Genomic DNA, 27,823 nt, shown 5'->3' with positions numbered 1-27,823 from the left:
TATACCAAGGAAGCTTATGTATCTTACACTTAGCGGGACGAATGTGTTCATTTGTAAAACTATTTACAACATTAATAAAATCAAGAAAGCAATTTGTGACCGAGCTGTTATAAAATTGATTGAGCCAATTATGATTCGCAATTGAAAAATTTAATAACTCAAAATTACAATTTTCAGGATTAAAATATTTGCAATTAGAAAGAATAATTTTTGGAAACATAATGAAATCTAAATCAATTTCTGTTGCAACATGGTGCATATCTGCACTATAAAAAGGATTTATACATGATTTTATAGCAAACTTTAGATTTTCACTTATAAAAATTAAGTCTAGGATTCGATTTAATGAGTTAACAAAACAATTTATCTGGCTTAAGTTTATACTTAAGAAACTATCAACAAGATTAATTTCAATTTCAGAGTTAACATTGGTTGCATATAATTTATCAGAATCAGGAAGTTTAGACCAAATTAATTTACCCAAGTTAAAATCACCAAAAACAGCTATCTCATTTAGACAAAATTTATCAGCAATTTGTGTAACATTTTGAATATGGTTATTATATACATCGTAAGAACTTCCAGGAGGAATGTAAGATACCATAATAATAAGAGTTGATTGGCCAGTTATACTAATACATAACTGATCTAAAATAACATCAGCGTTTGGTAAATCAATTTTTAAAGCTGGCAATTCACGACGAACAGCAATAAGAACACCTCCACCTCTAGAGCAGTTAGTGCTAACGGCATCTCTATCTTTTCGAAAAACTTGATACAATCGGCCATCAAAAAACTCCTCATCATAAAAGTCATCATTTAACCATGTTTCCACAAACACTATAACATCGTAGTTGCACTGACTTGTATGTAAAAATATATCCATGCTTTTTGTTCTCAATCCAGACATATTTTGAAAGTAGCATTTTAGCTTATTGGGCACAGCATTTAAGTTTGTTCGCTTATTGCTTTGTCCTTTGGAAAAAACTGGAATGGACGAACTTTCACATCTTCAGGCCAAACTTCCGGTTTAAATAACTCCTTATAAAAAGCTTCAGATATTCCAAGTTTGAAGCTAACACTTCTTAAAGTTGAAACGTCTACATCCTTCTTAACAAGTTTACGGCAGAGAATATGATCAAGACTTATATCAAGGCGATTTCCCACATAATTCAGTATTGCATCCTCAGAGACTGTTGACTTGAAGGAAGATATGTGCACCCACTTTCTGCGTGCTACAACATCTAAATCATTTGTTTTGTTTTGCCCAATTATAAATGCTTTATTTCTGTTGTTTCTTTTACGCGAGACACTAACCCACTCAGAAATGTTAGCTGGGTTATTAGTTGCAGTATTACTTGATTGAGGATGAGAAGATAATGCATGAGAATGAGTAGTTTCAGTGCAAACACTATTCTGATCATTTGCAACAAAACCAATATTCTCATTGGACACAACAACAGCAGCAGTTTTACGAAAATTACCGCTTGTAGTGGGCACATCAGCAGAAGCAGCAAGAGATGAAGAGAAGGGTTCAAAAGCAGCCGAAAAAGCAATTGATTTGGTTTTGTTTACCACATGAGCATTCGAATCAACATTAGCAACAGACGAAGGTCCACAACCATCGCTCACAGCAGCAAGAATATTATTTGGTTTCGCTTTGTTTGTCATTTGAATGTTAGTTATGATGGGTACATTGCTTATTTCATTATGCTTTGCATTGTTTTCGTGCTCACTCGCAGAGAGCGAAGATAAAAAACATTTTGATGTACTTGAATTAACAGCAGCAACGGAATTATCTATTCTCTCACACAAGAGTGACTTAAGGCATTCTTTTAACTGTGTAACTTCTGCCGAAAGTGTACAAACGGCAGTAACCAAATCTTTGGATGTTTTTAAACAATCATCACAATTATAAACAATGTTTTTAGTTTTTTGAATCACAGAATAAACCGACTGTTCATCGATATCGGCACAGAACAGATGTAATTTAGAATTGCAAATGCAGCACTTTACATATTTTGCACTCTGAAGAGCTTTGTAACACTTCGCACACAATGTTTTTGGCGGAGAACACATTACTCATCTGCTTAGAACAACAGCCAGGCGAAGACTGAGGAAGGAAGCGGAAGTAAAAACGTGGATGATTTGGCGATTGGGCCAGAGGATTGCCGTCTGTGGACTTGGTGACACCAAGTCCACCGCCGTTCTAGTTAACAGCGTGGGCTACGAACTCACATATAGCACTGTGGAACAATGAAACGGTTGGTAGGACGATGAACGACATTACCGGACACATGGGACTACTTCTGCAGAATAACTGCGGTAAGCGATGGCGAGGTCAGGGCACGTGTAGGAGATGATGAGACTTTGGAATATTTCTTACAACAAAGATCCGGAGCGGGTACTTTTTTCCGCTCCGCTAAAATTTTCTTCGCTCCGCTCCAGGAAATTTTCTTGCGCTTTACTCCTTTACATTTAAGTTGACTATTTATTATATTATATAGTATGTAAATTCCTGATCGTTTTGACATTCTTAGTCGATTTAGCTATGTCCGTCCTCCCTTCCATCTGTCCCTCCGTCTATCTGTCGAAAGTACGCTAACTTTCGAACAAGTAAAGTCAGCTGCTTGAAATTTTGCATAAACTCAAGTAGTGTTGGTCGGTTGGGGTTGTAAATAAGCCAAATAGGTCCATGTTTGATATATCTGCCATAGAAACCGATCTCCAGATTAAAATTCTTGTGCCAATTTGGTTGAAATTTCCACGTTGAATTTTCCTGTGATCCCAAATATGGTGTGAGTCGGTCCAAAAACTTATATAGCTCCCATATAAACCGATCTCCCGTCTGAGGACACACAATAGCGTCTAAACCAGTAAAGCGATTCGCTTAAAATTTTGCACTTATACTCCTTGGCAATGCAGGTTGCTAAAGATTTGATTTCATGAGGCCCTAGAGGATGCAATTTGCCTGAAATTTTGCATAGCGGTTTCTTTTATGACCTCCAATATCAACCTCCAACATTATTCTCATTCATTCTTGTCAAGTATAGTCTGAAACGTTCCATAACCTTTTATATATCACATATAAACCGATCTCCGAATAGTACCTCCGGAGCCTCTAGAGCACGCAATTAATATCCGATTTGGATGACATTTTGCTTAATGACTTACATATTCCTACCAAAGATGGTCTCTGAATCGGCATAAACCCCATAAAGCTCCTATATAATGCGATCTCTCAATTTTACTTCCTAAGAAATTTGCCTAATGATTTCTCCTATGACCTCCAAAATCCATGCCAAGTTTGGTCTATAAACCGATCTTTCGATTTTACTTTATAAGCATATACCGGAAGCAAATTAAAAGAAAAAAACAAGTAAGAGCGTGCTGAGCGGGTCGAATCTTATATACCCTCCTTCGAAAGTTTGCGTGCTTTCGACCGACAGAAGGACGGACATGGCTAGATCGACTTAAAATGATAAGGCGATCAAGAATATATTGATCGCCTTATATTATATTATATATTTTGGGTTCTTAGAGAAATATTTCGAGGAGGTAGGTTAGGTGAGGTTGAAAAGAGGGTGCAGATGTTAATCAGCCCATGCCACTATGGACATACACCTAAGACAGCAATCGGCTTGTTGTGCGCTCTTAAAAGACAATTTTAAGTTAGGAATTCCGTGCACCCAAACGATGCGGATTTTGCCATCTTCAGAGAAGGCGTTAATCTCCTTAGCGTCCTGGTTGTTATTGCGAAGAGTTAGAAACAGAATGAAGAAATTAGTATACCCCCATCCTATGGTGGAGGGTATTAAAACAAGTAAAAATGTGTAAAGTTCGGCCGTGGCGAACTTTGGATACCCACCACCATGGATAAGTAAGCCATTCCCTTTTTATAACAACTCCACTACCATATCCCTAGTAATATGCAAATGGGGGCTGCTTTGGATCATATTTGATTCAGGTCCAAAGAACTCCTATATAAGTCACAGTTTCAGCGAAATTTGCCATTAATCCCCTTTTTATAGGATTAAGAGCGTAAATTGGAAGATCGCTCTATATGATAGCTATATTAAAATATAGTCTGATCTGGACCATATGCTGGTCGAATGACGGGAGGCTTAATACAAGTCACTGTGTCAAATTTCAGCGGAATCAGGTAATAAATGCAATTTTTATGGGCTCAAGACCTTTAATCGGCAGATAGCTCTATATGGCAGCTACAACTGCATAAAGACCGATCTGAAAGATATTTGAGTCCGATGTCAGGAGGCTTAAAACAACTTTCTGTTTCTAATTTCATCGACATAGAAAAATATATGTGCCTGTTACGGGCTAAAGACCCTAAACCGGCATATCGGACTATATGGTCCGATGAGGGCCATATTCAATTTGAATATTGTGGCTCCTAGTACAACTTCCTGTTATAAATTTCAGGGCGTAAGACCCTACATCCGTAAACCCATGTCTATATGGCAGCTATATCCAAATATGGTCTGATTTGGCAGTTCAAAAACTTAACCTGCGCGCAGCAAAAAGATTTCAGCTCAATTCTCAATTTTTGAAGGCTGTATAGTGATAACAAGAGACGGACGGACAGACACACGGACATGGATAAATCGCCTTAGAATTTTACGACGATCCGAAATATATATACACTGTAGGGACCGAAATGGTTATTTCGTTGTGTTGCAAACGAAATGACTGAATGAATATACCCCCTGTCCTATGGTGGTGGGTACAAAAATACATGGAGTTTGTTGCTTGATCCATTTTAAGTTCTGCTTATAAACAGAAAACGTCCAAACATCTTGAAAAATTCGATCCACTGTGGAGGGTATGTAAGATTCGGCCCGGACGAATTTAGACTTGAGCAAACTTTGAGGGGTGTAATGAAGAATAATTTGGGAATTTGTGAGTAGCACGGAATTTCTGATTTGGAGTTCTTCGAGGTGTCCTTTAGGTATTTATAGCGCACAACAAGCCGATCGCTGGCTTAGATGTATATCCACAGTGGCATAGTGCCTTATCTTAACCATCTTTTTTAACCTAACCTTACCTTCTAAAGGCCTATTGGCTGGTATCTCACGAATAAATGCTTCATTGTTGTCTTCCAATGCGTCAATAGAAGCGGGCTTGTCTGCATAGAAATGAGTTTTAACATAGACTCACAAAAAAAGTCTAAAGGCGTTGAATAGCATCTGAGCGGCAGGTCGCAATCATGAAATAAAATGTTCACTGAACTCGCCTCTCAAAAAATCCATTGTTACGCGTGTTGTGTGTCATCTCACGATAACGCTCACCACTCACAGTTATGTTACGATTCGCACCATCTTTGAAGAAGTACGTTCCAATGACGTCACCAGCCCATAAACCGCACCAAACTGTGACTTTTCTGGATGTATTGGTAGCTCTTGCAATGCTTTTAGGTGATCTTCACTCCAAAATCGGCAATTTATGTATATTCTGGATCGTCTTGACATTCTCAGTCGATTCAGACATGTCCGTCCGTATGTATGTTGAATGCTGGCTAACTTTCGATGGAGTAAAGCTAAGTGCTTGAAAGTTTAAATAAATGCTTCTTATTAGTGCAGGTCGGGTGGGATTATAAATGAGCCAAATCGGTCTGTGTTTTGGTGTAGCTGCCATATAAACCGATATCCGATCTTCACATCTTAAGCCTCTAGCGGGTGCAATTCTTTTCCGATTTGGCTAAAATTTTCCACCAAATGATTTATCTTAACTTTAAACAAGTGTGCCGAGTATGGTTCAAATCGGTTCATAACTTGATTTAGCTTCCATATAAACCGATTTCGGATCATGACTTCTTAAGCCACTGGAGGGCGCAATGTTTATCAGATTAAGCTGAAATTTTAAAAGAAGTGTTTTGGTTTGAACTTCAACAACTGTGCCAGGTATGGCTCAAGTCGGTTCATAACCAAAACATTTCAAGCAAAATGTCAGCCAAATCGGATAATAATTGCGCCATCTATCGGCTCAAGTAGACAAGATCTGACATCGCTTTATATGGGAGCTATGTCAGATCTTGTCTACTTGAGGCGATAGATGGCGCAATTATTATCCGATTTGGCTGACATTTTGCTTGAAATGTTTTGGTTCGACCGTCAACAACTGTGCTTGGTATGGTCCAAATCGGTTCATAACCTGATTAAACTCCAATATAAAGGGATCTATGGAGGCCACCGTAGCGCAGAGGTTAGCATGTCCGCCAATGACGCTGAACGCCTGGGTTCGAATCCCCTCCTAATGCTGGCAACATTTGTGAGGTACTATGCCATGTAAGACTTCTCTCGAAAGAGGTGTCGCACTGCGGCACGCCGTTCGGACTCGGCTATAAAAAGGAGACCCCTTATCATTGAGCTTAAAACTTGAATCGGACAGCACTCATTGATATGTGAGAAGTTTGCCCTTGTTCCTTAGTGGAATGTTCATGGGCAAAATTTGCAATAAAGGGATCTCCCGATTATACTTCTTAAGCCTCTAGAGGAGAGCAATTCTTATCCGATTTGGCTAAGATGTTGCACAAATAATTCCACTTTGGTCTCCAACAGCTATAACAAGTATGGTCCCAATCGGTTCATAACTTGGTGGAGCTTTAATAGCATACCAATTCTAATTCGTTATTTTTTGCTTGTTTATAAAGAGATATCGGCCAAAGAACTTGAAAATGGAATCCACGGTGGAGCGTATGTAAGATTCGGCCTGGTCAAACTTAGCACGTTTTTGCTTGTCATTTATGAATGTGTTAAGAGAGCTCGCATCCACCAAAAGTACATAATCGACTGAGCTGAAAATGCTTAGAAGAGTGCCTTTATGGTTTGGTCTACAACACCCAACTTGTTAAGTTAGTAAACTTCCGTTGGCTAGTGTCTTACTTTCAACAGCAGTTTTGTGGGTGTTCGTATTACAGCGATTATATATTTTCATAAATTATTTATAAATGTAAATAAATTACGAATAGAAAACTATTCTGTTAATACAAACGACTTTACGCGCCGTCATGGAAAATGACGCTATGAAAAATTTCACATTCACTCTGTATTGAGCGCCTGTATGCCAAGCAAGTGTCTCTAATTACACAAATGTGTAATTTAGAATTTTCGTTATTGAATTTGCAAATGTGTTTAGTAATTTGTTTAATAAATGCACAAACACACACACACACACACACACTCAAACGCACACACATATGCAAATGTGAACGTGTAAATGAGAATATTGTTTTGGCGCTGCTAACTTTACTGCATTGCAGTTGATGAATGTGAATGTCATGCATTGCGTGTTCCGTATTGAACAAATTTATAATTATATCACTGAAAAGTAGCATATTTTTCAATTAAAAATAAATAATGCATTCGATATGGTGACTTCTTAAATTTCAATAATGAATAAGAATGATGATTGTTGTATGGCGTGTTAAATTACAAATTCATTAGGGAAAATGGCAAAGTGATATAATTGGCGCGAGCACGCCAAAAATTGTTTTTATGTTCTCCATCACTGGATGGGGGTATACTAATTTCGTCATTAAGTTTGTAACAAAATTGAAATATTTATAGGAGACCCAACAAAGTTTATATATTCTTGATCGTCTTGACATTCCAAGTCGATTTACCCATGTCCGTCTGTCGAAAGCATGCTAAATTTCCAAGGAATGAAGCTAGCCGCTTGCAATGCACAAATGCTTGCTACTAGTGTAGCTCAGGAGATCGGTTTATGGGAGCTACATGAGGTTCTTGACCGTTTTGAACAGTACTTGGCACAATTGTTGGCAGTCATAACAGAACACTATGTGCAAAATTTCAGCCAAATCGGACATAAATTGCGGCTTCCAGGGACTTAAGAAATCAAACCGGGAAATCGTTTTATATGGGAGCTATATCTAAATTTGAACGGATATGGCCCATTTACAATCCAAACCGACCTATTTGTTAAATTAATACTTGGACCTAATTTTTTAATGCCATATTTGTAATCTACTGCCGAATACATTTCATTTGAGTCTCATATTGATAGGATGTTTAGAGGAGGTTTAATACGAAATTCATTTTCTAGTCTTCAATACCTTTCATTTGGTACCCATATTGAGCCTATCGGTCTACTTTTGGTTTTGGGTGGCGTCTTTGGGGTAAGGGGGAGAGTCCGCCACCATCCGATATCTAAAAATTATATAACCTACGTTTCCTTCCACAAAAATGTACACAATCTGTAAAAATTTTAAGAAAATTGGTTAAGCCGTTTTTATTTTGGGTAACAGGGCAGGGTCTACACCCTTCCGATATCAACAAATTATAAAACTCATTCCTTCCCCCTTAACTATATTCATAGTCTATTCCCAAATATCTTTCATTTAAGTTCCATATTTTTATGCTCGTCCAATAAACCTATTTTAGGGTGTTTTGGGGTCGGGTCGGCCCCCAGTTACTTGGTCCCAATTTTAATACCCATAACCGAAGGATGGGGGTATATTCATTTTGTCATTACGCTTGCAACACATCGAAATATCCATTTCCGACCCTATAAAGTATATATGCTCTTGATCAGCGTAAAAATCTAAGACGAGCTAGACATGGCGGTCCGTCTGTCTGTTGAAATCACGCTACAGTCTTATACAATAGAGATATTGAGCTGAAACTTTGCACAGATTCTTTTTTGCCCGTAAGCAGGTTAAGTTCGTAGATGTGCATATCGGACTATGTCTTGATATAGCCCCCATATAGACCGATCCGCCGATTTGGGGTCTTAGGCCCATAAAAGCCACATTTATAATCCGTTTTGCTGAAATTTGGGACACTGAATTGTGTTAGGCCAGTCGACATCCTTCCATAAATTTGACTCAGATCGGTTCAGATTTGGATTTACTGCCATATGGACCGATCTCTCAATTTAAGGTTTTGTGCCCATTAAAGGCGCATTTATTGTCCGATTTCGCCGAAATTTGGGATAGTTAGTTGTGATAGGTCCTTCAATATTCCTCTTCTATTTGGCTCAGATCAGTCCAGATTTGGATATAGCTGTCATATAGACCGATCTCTCGATATAAGGTTTTGGGCCCTTAAAAGGCGCATTTATTGTCCGATTTCGCTGAACTTTGGGACAGTGAGTTGCATTGGGTTCTTAGACAACTTTCTGCCCAGACCGGTCTGGATCTGGATATAGCTGCCATATAGACCGATCTCTCGATACAAGGTCTTGGGCCCATAAAAGGCGCATTTATTGCGCGATGTCGCCGAAATTTGAGACAATGAGTTGTGTTGAGCCCTTTGACATTCTTCTTTAATTTGGCTCAGATCGGTACAGATTTGGATATAGCTGCCATATAGACCGATCTCTCTTTTTAAGGTTTTGGGGCCAAAAAAGGCGCTTTTATTGTCCGATTTCGCCGAAATTTGGAACAGTGAGTTGTGTTAGGCTCTTTGAGATCTTTCTGCAATTTGGCCTATATCGGATCAGATTTGGATATAGCTGTCATATAAATCGATCTCTCGATTTAAAGTCTTGGCCCATTAAAGGCACATTTATAATCCGATTTCGTTGAAATTTGACACAGTGACTTATGGTAGACTTTTCGACATCCGTGTCGAATATGGTTCAGATTAGTCTATATTTGGATATGGCTACCAAAAAGAAAGAATATTTTGTTCTACAAAATTGAACAATGACTTGTACTGACCAGACCACTCAATATCCGTGTCGAATTAGGTCCAAATCGGACCATATTTAGATAAAGATGCTATGGGGGCATAAATAATGCATTTTTCCCCGGATTATAACGATAGGTGGTTTACATATATACCCGAGGTGGTGGGTATCCATAGTTAGTTATATAAGATTCGGCCAGGGCAGACTTAGTACGCTTTTACTGGCTTGTCTTAAAATTTGGGCTTTAAATTAGCCTTCATATTTTTTGTTGTAAAAAATAGAAAAAAACAAAATGAATTTTGTGAACATTTTCCATTTTAGAAATTTGTTATCGGTTTTGGTATGTCCTTCCCCGGTGTAAAATGAGACTACATTTCACAACCACACATAAACTTCAGATAGAATTCTGTTTATGCAACATACGTTTGCATTGTACCTGAACAACCACTTCTATATCTACCACGGTCCTTTTCATTACAATCACGAAAATACACCCCACGAATCAACGAAAACACATGGTGCATTTAGCCTGTAATGAGATTCATAAAACGTTTTAATCTTTTGCAGTGACACGTAGCGAAGTCGAGCTTTCCTGTGCACAAAACCTTGAAGGGGAAAAAATAGTTTCAAACACTTTTCCTCTCTTTGACTTGTTTTAGAACTTGGACAAACAAAACTGTAGAAAAACGACCATAATAGTGAATTTTCATCAAAGCATTAACTGTGCGACCTGTGCCAATGTTTGGTTTTTGCATTTTTTTTCTCGTCTTCTCCTGAAAAAACCCTTCAAATAACGTGGATCAAAAAAGAAAATAGGGGAAACATAAGGAAATGTCGTCGTAACCACATTTAAGCAGAGTATGAGAAATATGCCAAAAGCAATACAACTTCGTGGTTCATGAAAGAAAATTAAAATCTATGATAATTTACTGAGCAGCAAAATTCTCCAAACCATCCACTATCGGGCCAGGGCGATTACAATTTGGCACTCTTGCAAATTATTTAACAAAATTGCTTATGCACAAAATTTGGCGTGTGGAAAAACTTTAATTTTTAATATATGCCACTGTTGCTGTGGCTGTTTTATTCCGTCCTGCCTTTAGCTTTAGTTTGTTGCTGATTCGACAAAGGACTAAAAGTTCTCCCAAGCTTATCTCTGTGTCGCTGGCGCTAAGACTGCCTTTGTCATGTCGCCTTCTATCTCACTTGATATTTTGATAATTTAGCATTGTCAAACTTATGTCGAAAGTTACACTTTCTTTGTCAGCTACATGGCGTGCACACTCAAACACAAATACTCTCTCTCTCTATCTCTCTGTCACATATGCAGGGATAAAGGATATGAGATAGTGATGCATATCTATGACAACAAACTTATGACGAGGAATCTTCTCTGACTGACGCCTCCACTTTCCTGTGCAAGATAATTCACAGAAGTGATAGAACTTATGTTTTAGTCTCTGGGTTTTACAATATATTTAGTGAAACTTTTCAAATGTATAGAACTTCTCGAAGACGTGAAAGTTTTCCCTTGTAGTTTGCTAAATAGAAGAAATTGCTTGCGTATATTGCAACTAATTCTAATTCTAAGAAAACTTGATACATGAATGAGGTTAACAGAAGCCTTAAGCAACTAAAAACAAGATTTGTCAGCGCTAAATTTTTGTATGAAATCCTTTAATAAACAATGTAAAATAATTGAAGCTTACCTTTGGAAAATATCTGTAGGCGAGGATGACTATCTGAAATTAAACATAAATATAATTAGTAACTCAAAAATAATAAACATTTAGCCAAAGGGCCATCACTCTTATAAAAATTGTAAAATCAAAAAAAGGAACTAAAATATAAGTCAACAAGTAAGAGCGTGCCCTCCACCATGGATCGCATTTGTCGAGTTCTTTTCCCGGCATCTCTTCTTAGGCAAAAAAGAATATAAAACAAGTAAAAAGGCGTTAAGTTCGGCCGGGCCGAACTTTGAATACCCACCACCTCGGGTATATATGTAAACCACCTTTCATCAAAATTCGGTAAAAATTTCGTACCTTATACTCATATACCTCATACCGATCTGAACTTTATACGACACGGATGTCGAAAAGCCGAACATAACTCACTGTGTCAAATTTCAGTGAAATCGGATTATAAATGCGCCTTTTATGGGGCCAAGACTTTAAATCGAGATATCGGTCTACATGGCAGCTATATCCAAATCTGGACCGATTTGGGCCAAGTTGCATAAACATGTCGAAGAGCCTAACACTAAGCACTGTCCCAAATTTCAGCGACCCTAATCAGAGGATCGGTCTATATGGCAGCTATATCCAAATCTGGACCGATCTGAGCCAAATTGACAAAAGATGTCGAAGGGCCTAAGACAACTCACTGTCCCAAATTTCAACAAAATCGGATAATAAATGTGGCTTTTATGGGCCTAAGACAATAAATCGGCGGATCGGTCTATATGGGGGCTATATCAAGATATAGTCCGATATAGCCCATCTTCGAACTTAACCTGATTATGGACAAAAAAATTCTGTGCCGAATTTCAGCTCAATATCTCTATTTTTAAAGACTGTAGCGTGATTTCAACAGACAGACGGACAGACGGACGGACATGGCTAGATCGTCTTAGATTTTTACGCTGATCAAGAATATATATACTTTATAGGGTCGGAAATGGATATTTCAATGTGTTGCAAACGGAATGACAAAATTAATATACCCCCATCCTTCGGTGGTGGGTATAAAAAGATTTGCTCTGCTATTAGAGCGATATCAAGATATGGTCCGGTTCGGACCACAATTAAATTATATGTTGCAGACCTGTGTAAAATGTCAGCCAATTCGAATAAGTATTGCGCCCTTTGGGGGCTCAAAAAGCAAAATAGAGAGATCGATTTATATGGGAGCTGTATCAGACTATAGACCGATTCAGGCCATAATAAACACGTATGTTGATGGTCATGAGAGGATCCGTCGTACAAAATTTCAGGCAAATTGGAAAATAATTAAGACCTCTAGAGGCTCAAGAAGTCAAAAACCCAGATCGGTTTATATCGCAGCTATAATAGGTTATGAACGGATTTGAATCTTTTTTGACACAGATGTTGAAAGTAAGAATAAAATACGTCATGCAAAACTTCAGCCACATAGGATAGGAATTGCGCCCTCTAGAAGCTCAAGAAGTCAAGTCCCCAGTTTGGTTTATATGACAACGATGTCAGGTTATAGACCGATTTGAACCATACTTCGCACAGTCGTTAGATATCATAACAAAACTCTTCGTGCGAAATTTCATTCAAATCGGATAAGAAGTGCGCCCTCTAGAGACTCAAGAAGTCAAGACCCAATATCGGTTTATATGGCAGCTATATCTGATTATGAACCGATTTGAACCATATTTGGCACAGTTGTTGGATATCGTAACAAAACACGTCATGCAAAATTTCATTCAAATCGGATAAGAATTGCGCACTCTAAAGGCTCAAAAAGTCAAGACCCAAGATCGGTGTATATGGCAGCTATATCAGGTTATGAACCGATTTGAACCATACTTCACACAGTTGTTATATATCATAGCGAAACATCACGTGCAAAATTTCAATCAAATCGCACCAGAATTGCGCCCTGTAGAGACTCAAGAAGTCAAAACCCAAGATCGGTTTATATAGCAGCTATATCAAAACATGGACCGATATGGCCCATTTACAATCCCAACCGACCTTCACTAATAAGAAGTATTTGTGCAAAATTTCAAGCGGCTAGCTTTACTCCTTCGGAAGTTAGGGTGCTATCGACAGGCAGACGGACGGACGGACATGGCTAGATCGACATAAAATGTCGCGACGATCAACAATATATATACTTTATGGGGTCTCAGACGTATATTTCGAGTAGTTAGAAACAGAATGACTAAATTAGTATACCCCCATCCTATGGTGGAGGGTATAAAAAGACCCCCTACCCCAAATTGGAGTCTATCTATTCTAAATTCCATCTAGACTTCGCTAAATTCAATGCAAAAATCTCTATTTGTGAAATGTACCCTCATATAGGAGTCAATATAAAATATTGGTCGATTCGTAAATGGATTATATTTTCGCTAGGCCAAGATCAAATTGCTTACACAATTTTATACAAATTGGACCAAAAGTGTGGTTACTTTACTTTAATCGTCCATTAGAGAAAATTTATTCCTCTAGCCGAACATTGAATAGATGCCCAAGCGCATCGATCTTCTGCGTTTCTTACCCTATTTCTGATACCAAGTTTCAGGATGTCACTCTCCACTTGGTCACTCCATCGGAGTTTTGGTCTTCTCCTTTTGCGTTTTCTTTTATAGTCGCCGGAGGCCACCGTAGAGCAGAGGTTAGCATGTCCGCCTATGACGCTAAACGCCTGGATTCGAGACCTGGCGAGACCATCAGAAAAAAATTTTGGTTTTTCCCTCCTAATGCTGGCAACATTTGTGAGGTACTATGCCATGTAAAACTTTTCTCCAAAGAGGTGTCACACTGCAGCACGCCGTTCGGACTCGGCTATAAAAAAGAGGCCCCTTATCATTGAGCTTAAACTTGAATCGGACTGCACTCATTGATATGTGAGCAGTTTGTCCCTGTTCCTTAGTGGAATGTTCATGGGCAAAATTAGCAATTTGCTAATTTTATAGTCGCCTTCAAAAGACTTCTTTGCTGGAGCTTTTTGATTCATTGTGATAACATGACCTAGCCAATGCAAACGTTGCATTTTGATGGGTTTAACTATTCCATCGTCATCATACAGCTCGTGGTTCATAGGACACCTAGTATATTATAACGAATTTTTCCAAACTTAACTTTCGGACATTAAATACGTGTTTTAGGAGCTGAAGATTCCAAATCTGGAGTCCAGCCAATGCGGGAGCATTGAAAGATATAGTCCTGTACAGCCCATCTTCAAGCATAATGGATAGAACTATTAAGATGGATATTACACTTATATTGACGTAATCACAAAATTTGGTTTGGAAATGCACAAATTTTGGCACGTGCTATTTATAGCAACAAGAGTAAACCAAAAAGCAATGAATCGTAAAATTAGAAACAGTTCTTAGCTAGCAGCAACATTATCAAAACCAAACTTGTGCAGTTTTCTTTTGTGTAGTTTTCTTTTCGTCTATTCGAATTCAAAATAGTTTATTCGACTTTCATCGACTTCCACTTTTCGAATTTTTTACACAAAAAGTCGATTTATCGATTAGTCGAATGTCGACTTTGGGATCCCTAGTTCAAATATGGCCTATATATTGATATAGCACCATTTACATTGATCTCCGGACAAGAACTCTTGAGTTCATAAAAGTCGTGTTTTTGCCCTAATTTCAATGAGCAACCGTAAAGCGACTTAAGGATTTGAGATCAGAAAGGAGCTTTTACTACTCATTTTCGCCGTGTCAGAGAGTTGCAAAGACCCCTACGTACGTTTTAATATGGACCAGATCTGACCATATTTGTATGCAGCTGCAATACAGTCCAGTTTTCCGATTGAAACCGCATTTTTTACCCAGAATTTACGAAATTTGAAAGAAATCCCTTAACACTAGTACAACTTATAGTCAATATCAGAGCTTACACTCAACGAAAAACTAATACCAATGATATTGACAGTAAAGTTATACCAAAACATTATCGTATTGTACGGATGATATAACGCATTTAAAATATTTTACGGCATTGTTTTGGTATCGATTCACGATGTTACTTTACTATTCCGTTCAGTATATAGTTTTCTTTCGGTTTACGCATTTTATCTGTAGTTTGAAGTAGTGAGACCTCTTTTAACAGTATTTGACTGTTCGATATCCATGATTTTATTCTGCACTCTTCACGAATACACAAAAACGATTAGAAGTGAAATAATTTTGAGTAATTCCCTGCGATTTATTCAGTAAATAACTTGGTACTGAAATGTTGGAAAAACCTACCAAAATTGAGGTCCATTTTTGGTAGGAGGACCTACCAATTTTGGTAGGAACCTACCAAAAACAGCAACACTGATAGTAAGCACTGCCCTACTTCTTCCTTAACTTATTTGTTTCATGATTCTTATGCGGAAATGTTAGCCTTCAACGTGTTTGGGGTCAAACTAAGGGTTTTGCCTTTCGGAATAAAAAGAGGGAGAATTAAGTGTTTAAATTCATTGTTGTTGTAATTGTTTATTGTAATTGTTATTTTTCAGTGCTTTTAGATTTCATTAGATATAAGTAGCCAATTGAGTTGAATAATTGATTATAGTTAGCATTAGTTAGAGAATTTTAGAATTAATTATTTGCTTTTAATTAGGGTAAGTAGAGCAATTCATTTTTAGTTTAAGTAGCAAATATTACACTTAGTTTTAGATAGCAAAATTTGTATTGGGAACAAACGATTGAATTAGTTTAGGTTTCACTTAGGGTTTGATTAATAAATTTCATATGTAGATTTAAGTAGACAAATTTAAATCTTAATAGGAAAAAATGCAGCTTTATTTTAATGTTAGGGAATTGTGCAATATAAAGTTATAGTTTTAATTGTGGCCCGAACTTTTGGTTGTGGTTGGTGTTGTTAGTGTCCCGCACTTTTGATTGTTGTTTATTTCTGTACTGAGATTGTGGGTCGCTTTTAGAATTTGGTGCTTGAGTCTGTTGTTGTTGTGTCACTTGTGTCTAAAATGTTAAATATATTAGTTCACTGTTTCAAAGTTTATTGTTGCAATGTTCACTCTAGTTATATATGTTTGTATGTATGTTCACTGTTGGTTCACTTGTTGTTCACTTCGAGGGGGGAAAGAGCACGGTTCGCGGGTTTAAGGTTTCAATCGAGACTGATCTTTTTCTGGTTGTTGCTTGTCACTTGGACCCCGCGAAAACGGTCAACTTTCCAAGCTACAAGCAACAATTCCAGGTAAACAAATATGAAATCAAGGCGGAATCAGCGATTAAGAACTTACTTCAATGTACCGTTATGCACAGTGGGTCATGTGCATACGTGAACGCATGTCTGCACATGGGTGCACATGACTTCATGTTCAAACGTACTTTGAACATTCTCCCCCTCCAAGTGACGAAGTGACATCTTACCTTTTTAATTTTGGTTTCTTGCCTGTGAGGTGACTGGACCGACGAACACGTATCCCCAATCTGTCTCCTGGGCGAACACGGCTCCTAGTCCCGGTTGGACCACAGAACTCCTCCGGAGGTGGGCATAGGCATCGGCCCCCACCTCGACATCTACCGGGTCATTGCCCCGCGGGTCCGCATCTGCCAAAGGAAGGGATCTTAGGCTGCTTGTGGGGTCGGGAATGATGGGATCTGAATAGGGTCGTCGCGGCAAATCCCGGGTCACCACTGCCCGGATGGTATACATGGTCCTCCTCGACGCATGCCTTGACCGAAGTCTTATTGTTGCCAAACGGTGCCCTCTGCGCTCTCTCGTTGGTATCCCCAGGCGAGTTACTGTGGCTGCCGCGATTCGGGTGATGGTCGATGCCTGGCACAAAAGTACCCGTACCCCAGCCCACTCGTCCTGCTCCTCGGGTGCCAATTCCACCATCGCCGTGGGTACAAAAACAGTGGCCCGGCTGTAAGGTATCTCGACCGGGGGAGGGCCTTGGACGATGGGCATCTGGTTGGCTGGTTCGATTGCAAATAGCCGTGGGTTGGCAATCTCCATTGGGGGCGGGCTGTAGCTGCCGTATGTCTCCCTAAGCTGTGGGGCTCCATGCAGCATTGTGTGATGGCGGTAGTCGCATGTTCGGCAGGCAGTGACCACGGGGCAGTCTGGGGCCAGATGGCTGCGCGCCAGACAGTTCCGACAGTAACTCCGTCTCTCAACTGTCTCGTATCTCTGATACGGTGTCATTTGCCGGAACCGCGGGCATGACCGTATGGCGTGGTCCTCCTGGCAGAGGCCACAGGCATACTGCCAAGATGCGGGGCGATACCTGGGTTCCCGTGGGTCGAAGCGAGGGCGTGTGGGTCTGGCGGGTCGTGGGGACTCTGGGCGAGGTAAATATCCGGCCATTATCTGTAACCAAAATCTCGTGAGTACCGTGTTTTGATGTGATTATGAATTGCTAGGGGTGTCTGAGAATAATTTGACAATCTTAGTTATGGGTCGACTGACTATGCCATTGGAAGTTCGAATGTCTACAACTCGAGTGTTCTGATCAACACCGGGGTATGTTTTAAAAACTCGTCCTAACTTCCACTCGGTGGGATATCTCTCATCCCTGATGACAACTAAATCATGGACCTGTATGTTATCTTGCTGATACTTCCATTTGTATCTACGGTGAAGCTCATTTAAGTACTCTGACTTCCACCTCTGACAAAAGTTTTGGGATATAATCTTTAATCTCTTCCACCGATTTGCAAGCGTTATGTCCTCCTCTGAGATGTCGGGTTCTGCCGGGGTCAAAAGGGAAGAGCCTATAAGGAAGTGAGCTGGGGTCAAGGGTGCTAAATCGTTAGGGTCTTCAGAAGCTGGACTAAGGGGTCGTGAATTGAGGCAGGCCTCGATACGTGCCAATATGGTTGACAGTTCTTCGAACGTGAAGTTCATTTTGGGCATAGACTTCTTAAGGTGTATCTTGAATGATTTAACTCCTGCCTCCCACAATCCCCCCATATGGGGAGCTCCTGGAGGAATAAATTTCCACTCTAAATTCTGATGAGCATGTTGCTGAATGGCGCTGCTCTGTAAACTTTTCATAAACTCTTTCTGATCTTTCTTGAGCATTTCTGCTGCGCCTATAAAATTCTTTCCATTGTCGGAATATATCTTTTCTGGGCACCCTCTCCTTCCTATGAAACGAGCTAATGCCGCCAGAAATGATTGAGTCGATAAATCACTTGTTGCTTCTAAGTGGATGGCTTTTGTCGCAAAACAAACAAATATGCAGATATAACCCTTGGTTATTAAACACGCTCGTGCTGTTAAGCTTTTGATTCCGAAGGGTCCTGCAAAATCTACCCCTGTATTCGTAAAGGGTCTGGATAAAGTAGTACGCTCGGGTGGAAGAGATGACATAATTTGGGTCTGAGTCTTTAATCGATATAGGGTACAAACTCTGCAATTGTGTATAACTTTCTTGATCAACTGTTTCAATCTGAATATCCAAAACTCCGTACGGATGAGCCGGGTCATAAGTTGATTGCCTCCGTGCATTGAGACTTTATGAACAAATTCCACTAGAAGGAGTGCAAATCGCGAATCATATGGGATTAAGATTGGATGACGTTCGTTGTACGTCAAAGCTGGCGATTGAACTAAACGACCATTGGATCTAATTACTCCTTTTCTATCTATGAAGGGGTTGAATGGTAAAAGACTACTTCTAGGTGAAAGCCTTTTCTTTTGGGTCAAAGAACTGTATTCCTCAACGAAGTAATGTTTCTGAGTTGCCACTATAAGACGCATCTTTGTGTCTATGAGCTCTGGGCTGGTTATTTCTTGCGATGAAATTTTAAGTGAGGATCTAGTTGAACCTGTGTTACGCCAGAACCTAACGGCGTAAGACAAAACACGATATGCTCTAGCTAAAGACGAAAATCGAGTCAAAGGGTCATCAAAAGTGCCTGTTGCGAATACTTTAACTTGTTTTGCTTCAAGATTAGTGTCTGTATTAACTCGGTCTTGCGGCCACTGATCATGCGGCAATTTGAGCCACTGGGGTCCCGTCCACCATAAATTATGAGCTATTAAGTCGTCAGGAGAACAGCCACGACTTGCTACATCTGCAGGATTATATTCTGAGTCAACATGTTTCCAATTCTCACCGCCGACGTTCTCTAATATCTCTGAAACCCTGTTACCAACGAAAGCGCTCCATGAGCATGGTGGCTTTTGTAGCCAGGCTAGAACGATTGTAGAGTCGGTCCAGAAATGGGTCGTAAACTTTGATAATTGAAGCTTAGGCACAATGGCATTTGTTAACTTTGACAACATAACTGCACCGCATAATTCTAACCTTGGCAGAGAGATTTTCTTAACTGGGGCTACTCGGGTCTTGGCTGCTAGAAGAAAAGTGTCTACAGTTTTATCGATGTGTTCAACGCGTATATAAATTGTGGCTGCATATGCGCTTTCTGACGCGTCGCAGAATCCATGTATTTCCACAATACTAGCAGGTGTAAACCGAACCCATCTTGGTATCGATACAGTGTCTATAGAATGGCTACCTCTCACAAAGTTATTCCAGTTCATTTGAGTCACTGGCTTCAACGAGTCGTCCCATTCTACCTTATCTAGCCAAACCTGTTGCATGATTAACTTGGCTACAACTATTACTGGCGCTAACCATCCACATGGGTCGAAAAACTTTGCTATCGTTGATAATACTTCTCGCTTGGTGCTCATTTGCTTTTCTTCAACTGTAGGGGCCGTAAAAGTGAAATTATCACCTGATATATTCCAACGAATTCCTAGGGTCTTTGTCGAAGAAGCTTCGGAAATATTTAACCAATCTATTGGAAGAAGCATGTCTTCATTTAAATCCTTTAACAAACGTGTGTCATTTGACGCCCATTTTCTTAGCTCGAAACCAGCTGATTCTAATGCGGAGGCTAATTCCTTCCTAGCTGCTGTAGCTTCTTCTATGGAGTGTCCGCCCGCTAATACATCATCGACATATAAATTTTCTTTAATAATTCTTGATCCTAACGGATGAGAATCTTTCACGTCTTCTGCTAACTGGAGAAGGGTCCTAATCGCTAAAAATGGGGCGCAATTTATGCCGAAGGTAACAGTTAAGAGTTCGTAATCCTCAATTGGGTGGTTTTCTGATTTACGAAAGAGAATTCTTTGAAAAGCTGTTTGATTGGGGTCTACTAAGATCTGACGATACATTTTTGTCACGTCTGCATTGAAGACGTACTTAAAAAATCTCCATTTCAACACTTGTAGCACAAGGTCTTGCTGAAGTATGGGTCCTGTATGTAAGATATCGTTAAGACTTTTCTTGTTTGATGTTGGGCTAGATGCGTTAAAAACCACTCTAAGTTTTGTGGTAACCCTATCTGGTTTGATAACTGCATGGTGAGGTAAGTAGTAGTGAGGGGTCTTGTATACGCTGTTTGGGTCTACCTTCCTCATGTGTCCTAATTCCAAATACTCTAATATGGCTGCATCATAATGTGCTTTAATATCTGGGGTCTTAGACAACTTTTTCTCCATTCTATGAAACTGTGCCAATGCGATGTTCCTAGATGAACCGATCTCTGAACAGCTTTTAAAAGGTAAAGTTACGATATATCTCCCCGCCTCATTACGTCGTGTTGTATTTTTGTAATTATTTTCGCAATAAATATCTTCTGCTGACCTCAAAACCTTTTTTGGGGTCTCTTCCACCTCCCAAAAGCGAGTGATTATCTTTTCTAATGATGATGCACTATAAAGTGTGATTTGTCTGTCGGATTTAGGGTCTTCCGTAATGGGTCCTCCTATGATCCACCCAAAAACGGTGTCCTGCGCTAAAAGTGATCCACAGGATTTCATAGTACCGCCTTTTGTGTATATAAGGGGTCCAATATCTAATCCGATTAACATGTCCACGGGTCGACTTTCAAAGAATCGAGGGTCCGCGAGACTAAGGTGTGCAAAATCTCCAAATTGATTTTGCCTTAAATTGTGTGTTGGTAAATGAGAAGGTAGGGTCTTTAAGACTGGTGCCCAAACCTCCAGCTCAAAACTAGGATTTACTCGTGAGCAAAGATTGAAGACGCAAGCTTTTGTCGATGTTTCAGAAACTGCGTCGCTTAAACCTGTGACATGAATTAAATTCTTAACTGTTGGAAGTTGTAGTTTGTTTCTAATTTTCTCTGAAATGAAAGTTGATTGTGACCCAGGATCGATGATTGCCCTGGCATCATATCTATGTCCTCTAGATTTGATTTGAACTATTGCTGTGAACAAAAGTGTCTCTTTGGGTTGCGGAGTGGGTCTGATTTCCTGAAGTGTCAAAGTCGTTGAACAAGGTGCTTCTAAACAAGGTGTGGACTGTATATTTGGCGATACCGATGGTTGTACTAGGGTGGTTAAAGCGGCAGCACTGGTACTAGGGCGTGCGTATTCGCTAACCGGTTGAGCTAGGGTGGTAGGATCAGTAGCACTGGTGCTAGGTCGTGCTTCCTGTCTACCGGGTTGAACTAAAGTGTTGAGAGCGGCAGCACTGGTGCTAGGTCGTGCTCCGCCTCGTTGGTGTGTGCCTGTTGTAGGGTACTGGCTCTGGTTGCCTTTATGTATCAAACTGTGGTGTCGTTGACTACATTCCCTACAACTAAAACGACTTTTACACTCCCTGACTCCATGATCCGAAGAAAGGCAGTTATAGCAAAGATGACTGGTCTTAACAATGTTTATTCGATCGTTGATTGACCTTTCTAGAAATTGAGGACATTCTCGCAAAGAATGATTGGATTTACAAAGTTGACAAACCGGTTTGTTATTCTGAGCATTATAGTGTGATTGTGTGTTGTTGCTGGGTCTTGAGCCCGTGTTCTTGAAATTGGGATTTACATTTGTTTGAAAACTATTAACTCGCTTTTCCCGCTTATCGTACTCCGATCTGGGTTGATTATATCTCGAATATTGTGGCTTGATATTGCCGACTGATTCTAGGGTCTTGAATTTATGGGTCAAAAATACATCTAATTGATTCCACGATGGAAGAGACGAACAATCTGCTAGGCTGCTTTCGAATTCTTCTAAAAATATTCTTGGTAGTTTGGTTGACACAAGATAAACTAAGATTGGGTCCCATCCCCCCGTTTCTACTTCAAGGGTCTGTAAAGTTTGGGTACAACTACCTATAGTGCGCTGTAATTTCTGGATTGTTGACGCGTTATCAACGGAAACCGAAGGTAAATTAAAAAGAGCTCGCAATTGCTCATTTACCTGCATGCGTTTATTTTCGTACCTATGAACGAGATTTCTCCACGCTATGTCGAAACCCTCATGGGTCAGTGGAACATTGGAAATTATTTCGCGGGCTTCTCCTGCTGTTTTTTGGGTCAAGTGAAACAACTTCTCGACTTTACTTAATTTTGAATTGTTAATGTAAATTGCTGAAAATAAGTCCCTAAAGGTGGGCCATTCGCGATATCCCCCTTTAAAAACATCTGTGTCACAGGGCGGCAATCTTAGAGCTGGTGAAAAATCATTATTGTCTCGCTGTTGGGTCATCGATATTCTCTCCTGTTTTTCTTGATCTTGTTGCTCGTTAAGGGCCAAAATTTCTCCGTTAAGAGAGCTTAAACACCGTTTATAAGTTTCTAGTGCCTGTTTGTAATTATTTCGAAGTTTAGTTTTATCTATAGGTGTCTCATCCTTTTCCGGAATGCGGTCCCTACAATCTAAGTATGCCTTCTTGATTTGATCCCATAAAGAATTGAGTTCTACCCGCGTGATTTCTAACGAATGTATATTATCATCTGACTTAGCCGCGGAGTAAACGCTTTCAAAATCTACTAAATCATTCACACAGTTTACAAATCTTTCGCGTAAATTCTTATCCATTTTGTAATTGGCTTGTATATGTTTTAAATAGGTTCAAAAACTATAAAACCAAGGAAAAATCTACAACAAAATGTCCAAAAAACCTGGTTATTTGTAGAAATCAAATCTATTTCTAAAAAACCTAATGCGAAAAAAAAAAATGTGTGTCTTGATGATGGGTCAAATATCTAAGGGTCAAACCTGAAACCTTTTACAAAATTCGTAATAAATGTCCTATCTGGGTCACTAGGAAAAAAAAAACAGGTTAATATTTCTGATGATATCGATTATACAATAGCCGCAAAAAATTTTAAAAAAAATTTCTTTCAAATCGCAATACACCAGCAATTTAATTCCGCTCGAATTAAAGTTGCAAAAAAAAAAAATTTATTTTTCTCCAAAAAAAATTAAACTTTCACTTTTCAAAATTTGGCATACAGAACTAGATGATTCTTTACAATAATACTGCTTTGACTCGCTGGGTCAATTTGCTTTCTGTATAAAAAACAACAAAGGATTGCACAAACAACCACAGTCCTTTCCGACCGTTTCCACTTAAATTTGTGCAATAGAATGAAGTTTTAAAATTTCGAAGACAAATGAGGCCAGCACGCAATATTATTTTCGTTATTCCTCACACAAAAACAATTCTTGATAAAAAAAACTTCTTCTTTTCTAAAAGCACTTCAATTTTTACTAAGACACTTTTTTTTCTTTACAAAAATACCACGGTTGTCTGTCCCAAAAATCCTACACACTGCCTTGAAAGTAGGGTCTGCTATATCGGGGTCAAATTCACTTTGGATTAAATTAATTTGGGTCAAAATTTATCAGACAACCGAATTAGCGATTCATAATCAAAAACGATCAAAAACAATATTAAAGTACGCTGGGTTAATGTATGAACTTTTCCTTTTTGAAAAAAAAGGTTATGTATGACGTAATACCCAAGCGCACTTTAATAGAAAAACAAAATGGTACTCACTTTGATTGATGTATGTGTGTATGTATGGGTCTATATTGGTGATGCTGTGTTGCTGTTGTGCTGTTTGCGCGCCTTTTTTGAAGCGTCTATTTTTATTGTTCGCTTTTTGTAGGTTTGTGGATTTTTGTTGTTGGGTTTTTTTTTGAATTTTGTAGCTTGGAAAATGACCGTTGTAGCGGTTGTTTCGATTGGTCAAGGTCCAAGCGTACAGTTTTTTAAAAAGTTTTTGTTGTATTTTTTATTTGCGCGACCGTCCCGAATTGATTTTTTAAGGCAAAAACAGAAAAATAAAATTATTAATTTTGGGTCAAATTTAACAAATTTGGCGTGCAACTACTGATTTTATTACGCTTTTTATGGGATTTTGCTTTGGAAATGCGTTATTTAACAATTTTGCTAGAAAAATTATCAAAACACACAAACAAAATTTGTGAACAATTTCGGTAGTTGGACGACAAATCGTTGAATTTTTAAATTTTTATGTAATTTTTCCTTTATTCAGAACAAAAACACTTTTGTATATGAATTTAACACTTTTTTCAAAACTTTTTAAAGTTTTTAATTAATTTTTTTTTTTTACTTTTTGCCACTTTTGTCCCACTGTGCGGGTCACTTTCAAGTTTTTGGGTCTTTTGCACACTTCTTTTTTGATTTACCACAACTTCTAATGATTTTGGGGTCAATTTTTTGCACATTAAAATTTAATTAATTATTTTTATTTTTACACGGGTCACCCTGTTAATTTAATTAGTTTTTGTTTTATTTGAGTCTTTATGTACTTTAATTGTCACTTTGCAATTTGGTTATTATTTTCTTTTGTTATTTCGTTTTGATCTTCATTTGGTTGGAATATTTTATCAAATTTTCAATAAAATAAATGCCACAACCAAACGAAGAACACTGAGAGCCGCTATATATTTTTGTGATTTGTGATGAATTTGTGATTTGTGTATTATTTTGTGTTTTTAATAAATGGCCAAAAACTGATCTTTTATGTGTTTTGATATTTTTGTGTTGGCCGTCCGTCCATACGTGTATGTATGTACGGTTGTGTGTAACCAACCCTTTTTTCGCACTTTTCTCTATTTCTTTTGCTTTTAATTGTTGGGTCACTGCACTTTTGTTGTTGCGAATTTTTTGTGTTTCGGTCACTGGGTCTTTTGAAATGAAAATGAATTATTTTTGGGCAGAAAACAGAAAATTTTTTTGATTTTTGGTTTTTTAATTATTTAAAAAAACCACTTATCCGGTTCGTAATGGACCAAATGTTTGGGGTCAAACTAAGGGTTTTGCCTTTCGGAATAAAAAGAGGGAGAATTAAGTGTTTAAATTCATTGTTGTTGTAATTGTTTATTGTAATTGTTATTTTTCAGTGCTTTTAGATTTCATTAGATATAAGTAGCCAATTGAGTTGAATAATTGATTATAGTTAGCATTAGTTAGAGAATTTTAGAATTAATTATTTGCTTTTAATTAGGGTAAGTAGAGCAATTCATTTTTAGTTTAAGTAGCAAATATTACACTTAGTTTTAGATAGCAAAATTTGTATTGGGAACAAACGATTGAATTAGTTTAGGTTTCACTTAGGGTTTGATTAATAAATTTCATATGTAGATTTAAGTAGACAAATTTAAATCTTAATAGGAAAAAATGCAGCTTTATTTTAATGTTAGGGAATTGTGCAATATAAAGTTATAGTTTTAATTGTGGCCCGAACTTTTGGTTGTGGTTGGTGTTGTTAGTGTCCCGCACTTTTGATTGTTGTTTATTTCTGTACTGAGATTGTGGGTCGCTTTTAGAATTTGGTGCTTGAGTCTGTTGTTGTTGTGTCACTTGTGTCTAAAATGTTAAATATATTAGTTCACTGTTTCAAAGTTTATTGTTGCAATGTTCACTCTAGTTATATATGTTTGTATGTATGTTCACTGTTGGTTCACTTGTTGTTCACTTCGAGGGGGGAAAGAGCACGGTTCGCGGGTTTAAGGTTTCAATCGAGACTGATCTTTTTCTGGTTGTTGCTTGTCACTTGGACCCCGCGAAAACGGTCAACTTTCCAAGCTACAAGCAACAATTCCAGGTAAACAAATATGAAATCAAGGCGGAATCAGCGATTAAGAACTTACTTCAATGTACCGTTATGCACAGTGGGTCATGTGCATACGTGAACGCATGTCTGCACATGGGTGCACATGACTTCATGTTCAAACGTACTTTGAATGTTAAAAATAGCTTAATCAAGTTATAAGAGGCCATTGTCCAGAGGAGGATGATTAAAGAGGACTTATCGACTATATATTGCAAAAATCTATCTTTAACAGCTCTTAAAGCTTTTAATCATGCCTATTATATACTTTATGTATTTCTCTATAGGAGTTCTGCTCAAAACTGGCTACATACTTTAGATTGAAAAAACACAAATGGAATTTTACTATGTTGGCTTTAATCTATGATATGAAATTTATTTTGCGAAAAATAAAATTATTGAATCGATTAATTAATGAATGAAATCTAAAATGTTTTTCCTGGAATTTAAATTTTCTGGAATATCCCTATGCTTCCGAATAAATTAGAAAAACGAAATAATTGTTCTTTTCTTCCTTCTGTGTTAATGAAACTGTATCCTCCATCAACTATGTGTAGCATGGATTTGAATGAGTATATAATCCAGAAGTACTTCGGTTATTTGTTTCACAATGAAAATGCTTATTTAACACATCTGTGTGGATGCTCACAGTTAAGACAAAGGCGATTGATTGGCAGAGATGGAGAAGGGTGAAAATGTGTATAAAAGAACCAACTAGCGAATAAATTGTGTTTAATTCCTTTTCTTCACATTTCAAACTGGAGGAAAATAACCTAAACCTTCATTTCAGCATATTCTAACATGGCCTTCATCTGCTTTCAAACAAATCCTTCTCAATACTCAACCGATGTATGTATACATTGTGCGTTCAAAGGAGCCATAGTAGTATTACGAGTATATCCTTTGAATGTAATATCCTACATACATACGAACATACATTTAAACAGACGTATGTGAGAATGTAAGCAAACAACGCTCGTTTGTTCGAAATAATGCCCGTATAGAAAAGTAAAGTGTGATAATCCCTTGTTTTCAGCTTGTACATTTGTTGCTGTTTACACTCGAACCATGTTCCAGGGCTCACCCTCAAACACTAATGTGTTGAAAGACAGTCGAAAGACAAAAAATTAAAACTTATTTAGCATATCTTAAAAGCAGACTAAGATTTTTCAAATTAAAATTAAGAACAATAAAGAAAAGAAGAAGTTAGAATAAATGGTGATGGTAGTAAAAGTTATACCTGATTTGAATTACTCTGTTCTTTCGGGACAATCTATACATTTAAGGATGATAATTAAATTGTATAAAAATGATTAATAAGCTGAAACACAGATCTGTAAAAACAGGATGATTTTTTAGCGATTATCTTTTTGGAAACGCTAGTTGTTTTGATTCAAACATCTTCAGTTTGGTCTGTAATTTATCCATGAATCGTTAGAAATGGGTTTCTGCCGGGTAAATACCCAACACTTGGGTATTTATTAGGTAAATACCCAATTAATACCTTTTTTCGGGTATTTATAATCTTGCAGATATCTTGGGTATAAAAAAAATATCCAAACAATTTTTGATGAT

General features: G+C 38.2%; 1 protein-coding gene across 2 annotated transcripts; it reads right to left on the bottom strand.

Moving 5' to 3' along the window:
- Positions 1-16,765: 16,765 nt before the first annotated feature.
- On the bottom strand, positions 16,766-25,102 carry LOC131995180 (uncharacterized). 2 transcript variants are annotated; one of them, XM_059363351.1, is made up of 3 exons: positions 24,822-25,102; positions 24,166-24,320; positions 16,766-17,711 (listed from the first exon to the last, which is right to left on the bottom strand). In XM_059363351.1, the coding sequence occupies exon 3, from the start codon at positions 17,706-17,708 to the stop codon at positions 16,770-16,772; it is 939 nt and encodes a 312-aa protein (XP_059219334.1). In that variant the 5' UTR covers positions 17,709-17,711; positions 24,166-24,320; positions 24,822-25,102; the 3' UTR covers positions 16,766-16,769. The 2 variants fall into 2 exon arrangements, with proteins under 2 accessions (XP_059219334.1, XP_059219333.1); XM_059363350.1 differs by lacking the exon at positions 24,822-25,102 and having other exon boundaries at positions 24,166-24,620.
- Positions 25,103-27,823: the final 2,721 nt, after the last annotated feature.

The sequence above is a fragment of the Stomoxys calcitrans genome, chromosome 2, assembly GCF_963082655.1.
Source record: "Stomoxys calcitrans chromosome 2, idStoCalc2.1, whole genome shotgun sequence".
Lineage (NCBI taxonomy): Eukaryota > Metazoa > Arthropoda > Insecta > Diptera > Muscidae > Stomoxys > Stomoxys calcitrans.
This window is presented reverse-complemented; position numbering and strand designations above follow the sequence as displayed.

Coding starts and splice junctions, on each gene's coding strand:
- LOC131995180 (XM_059363351.1), bottom strand. CDS start 17,708: ATGGCCGGATATTTACCTCGCCCAGAGTCCCCACGACCCGCCAGACCC.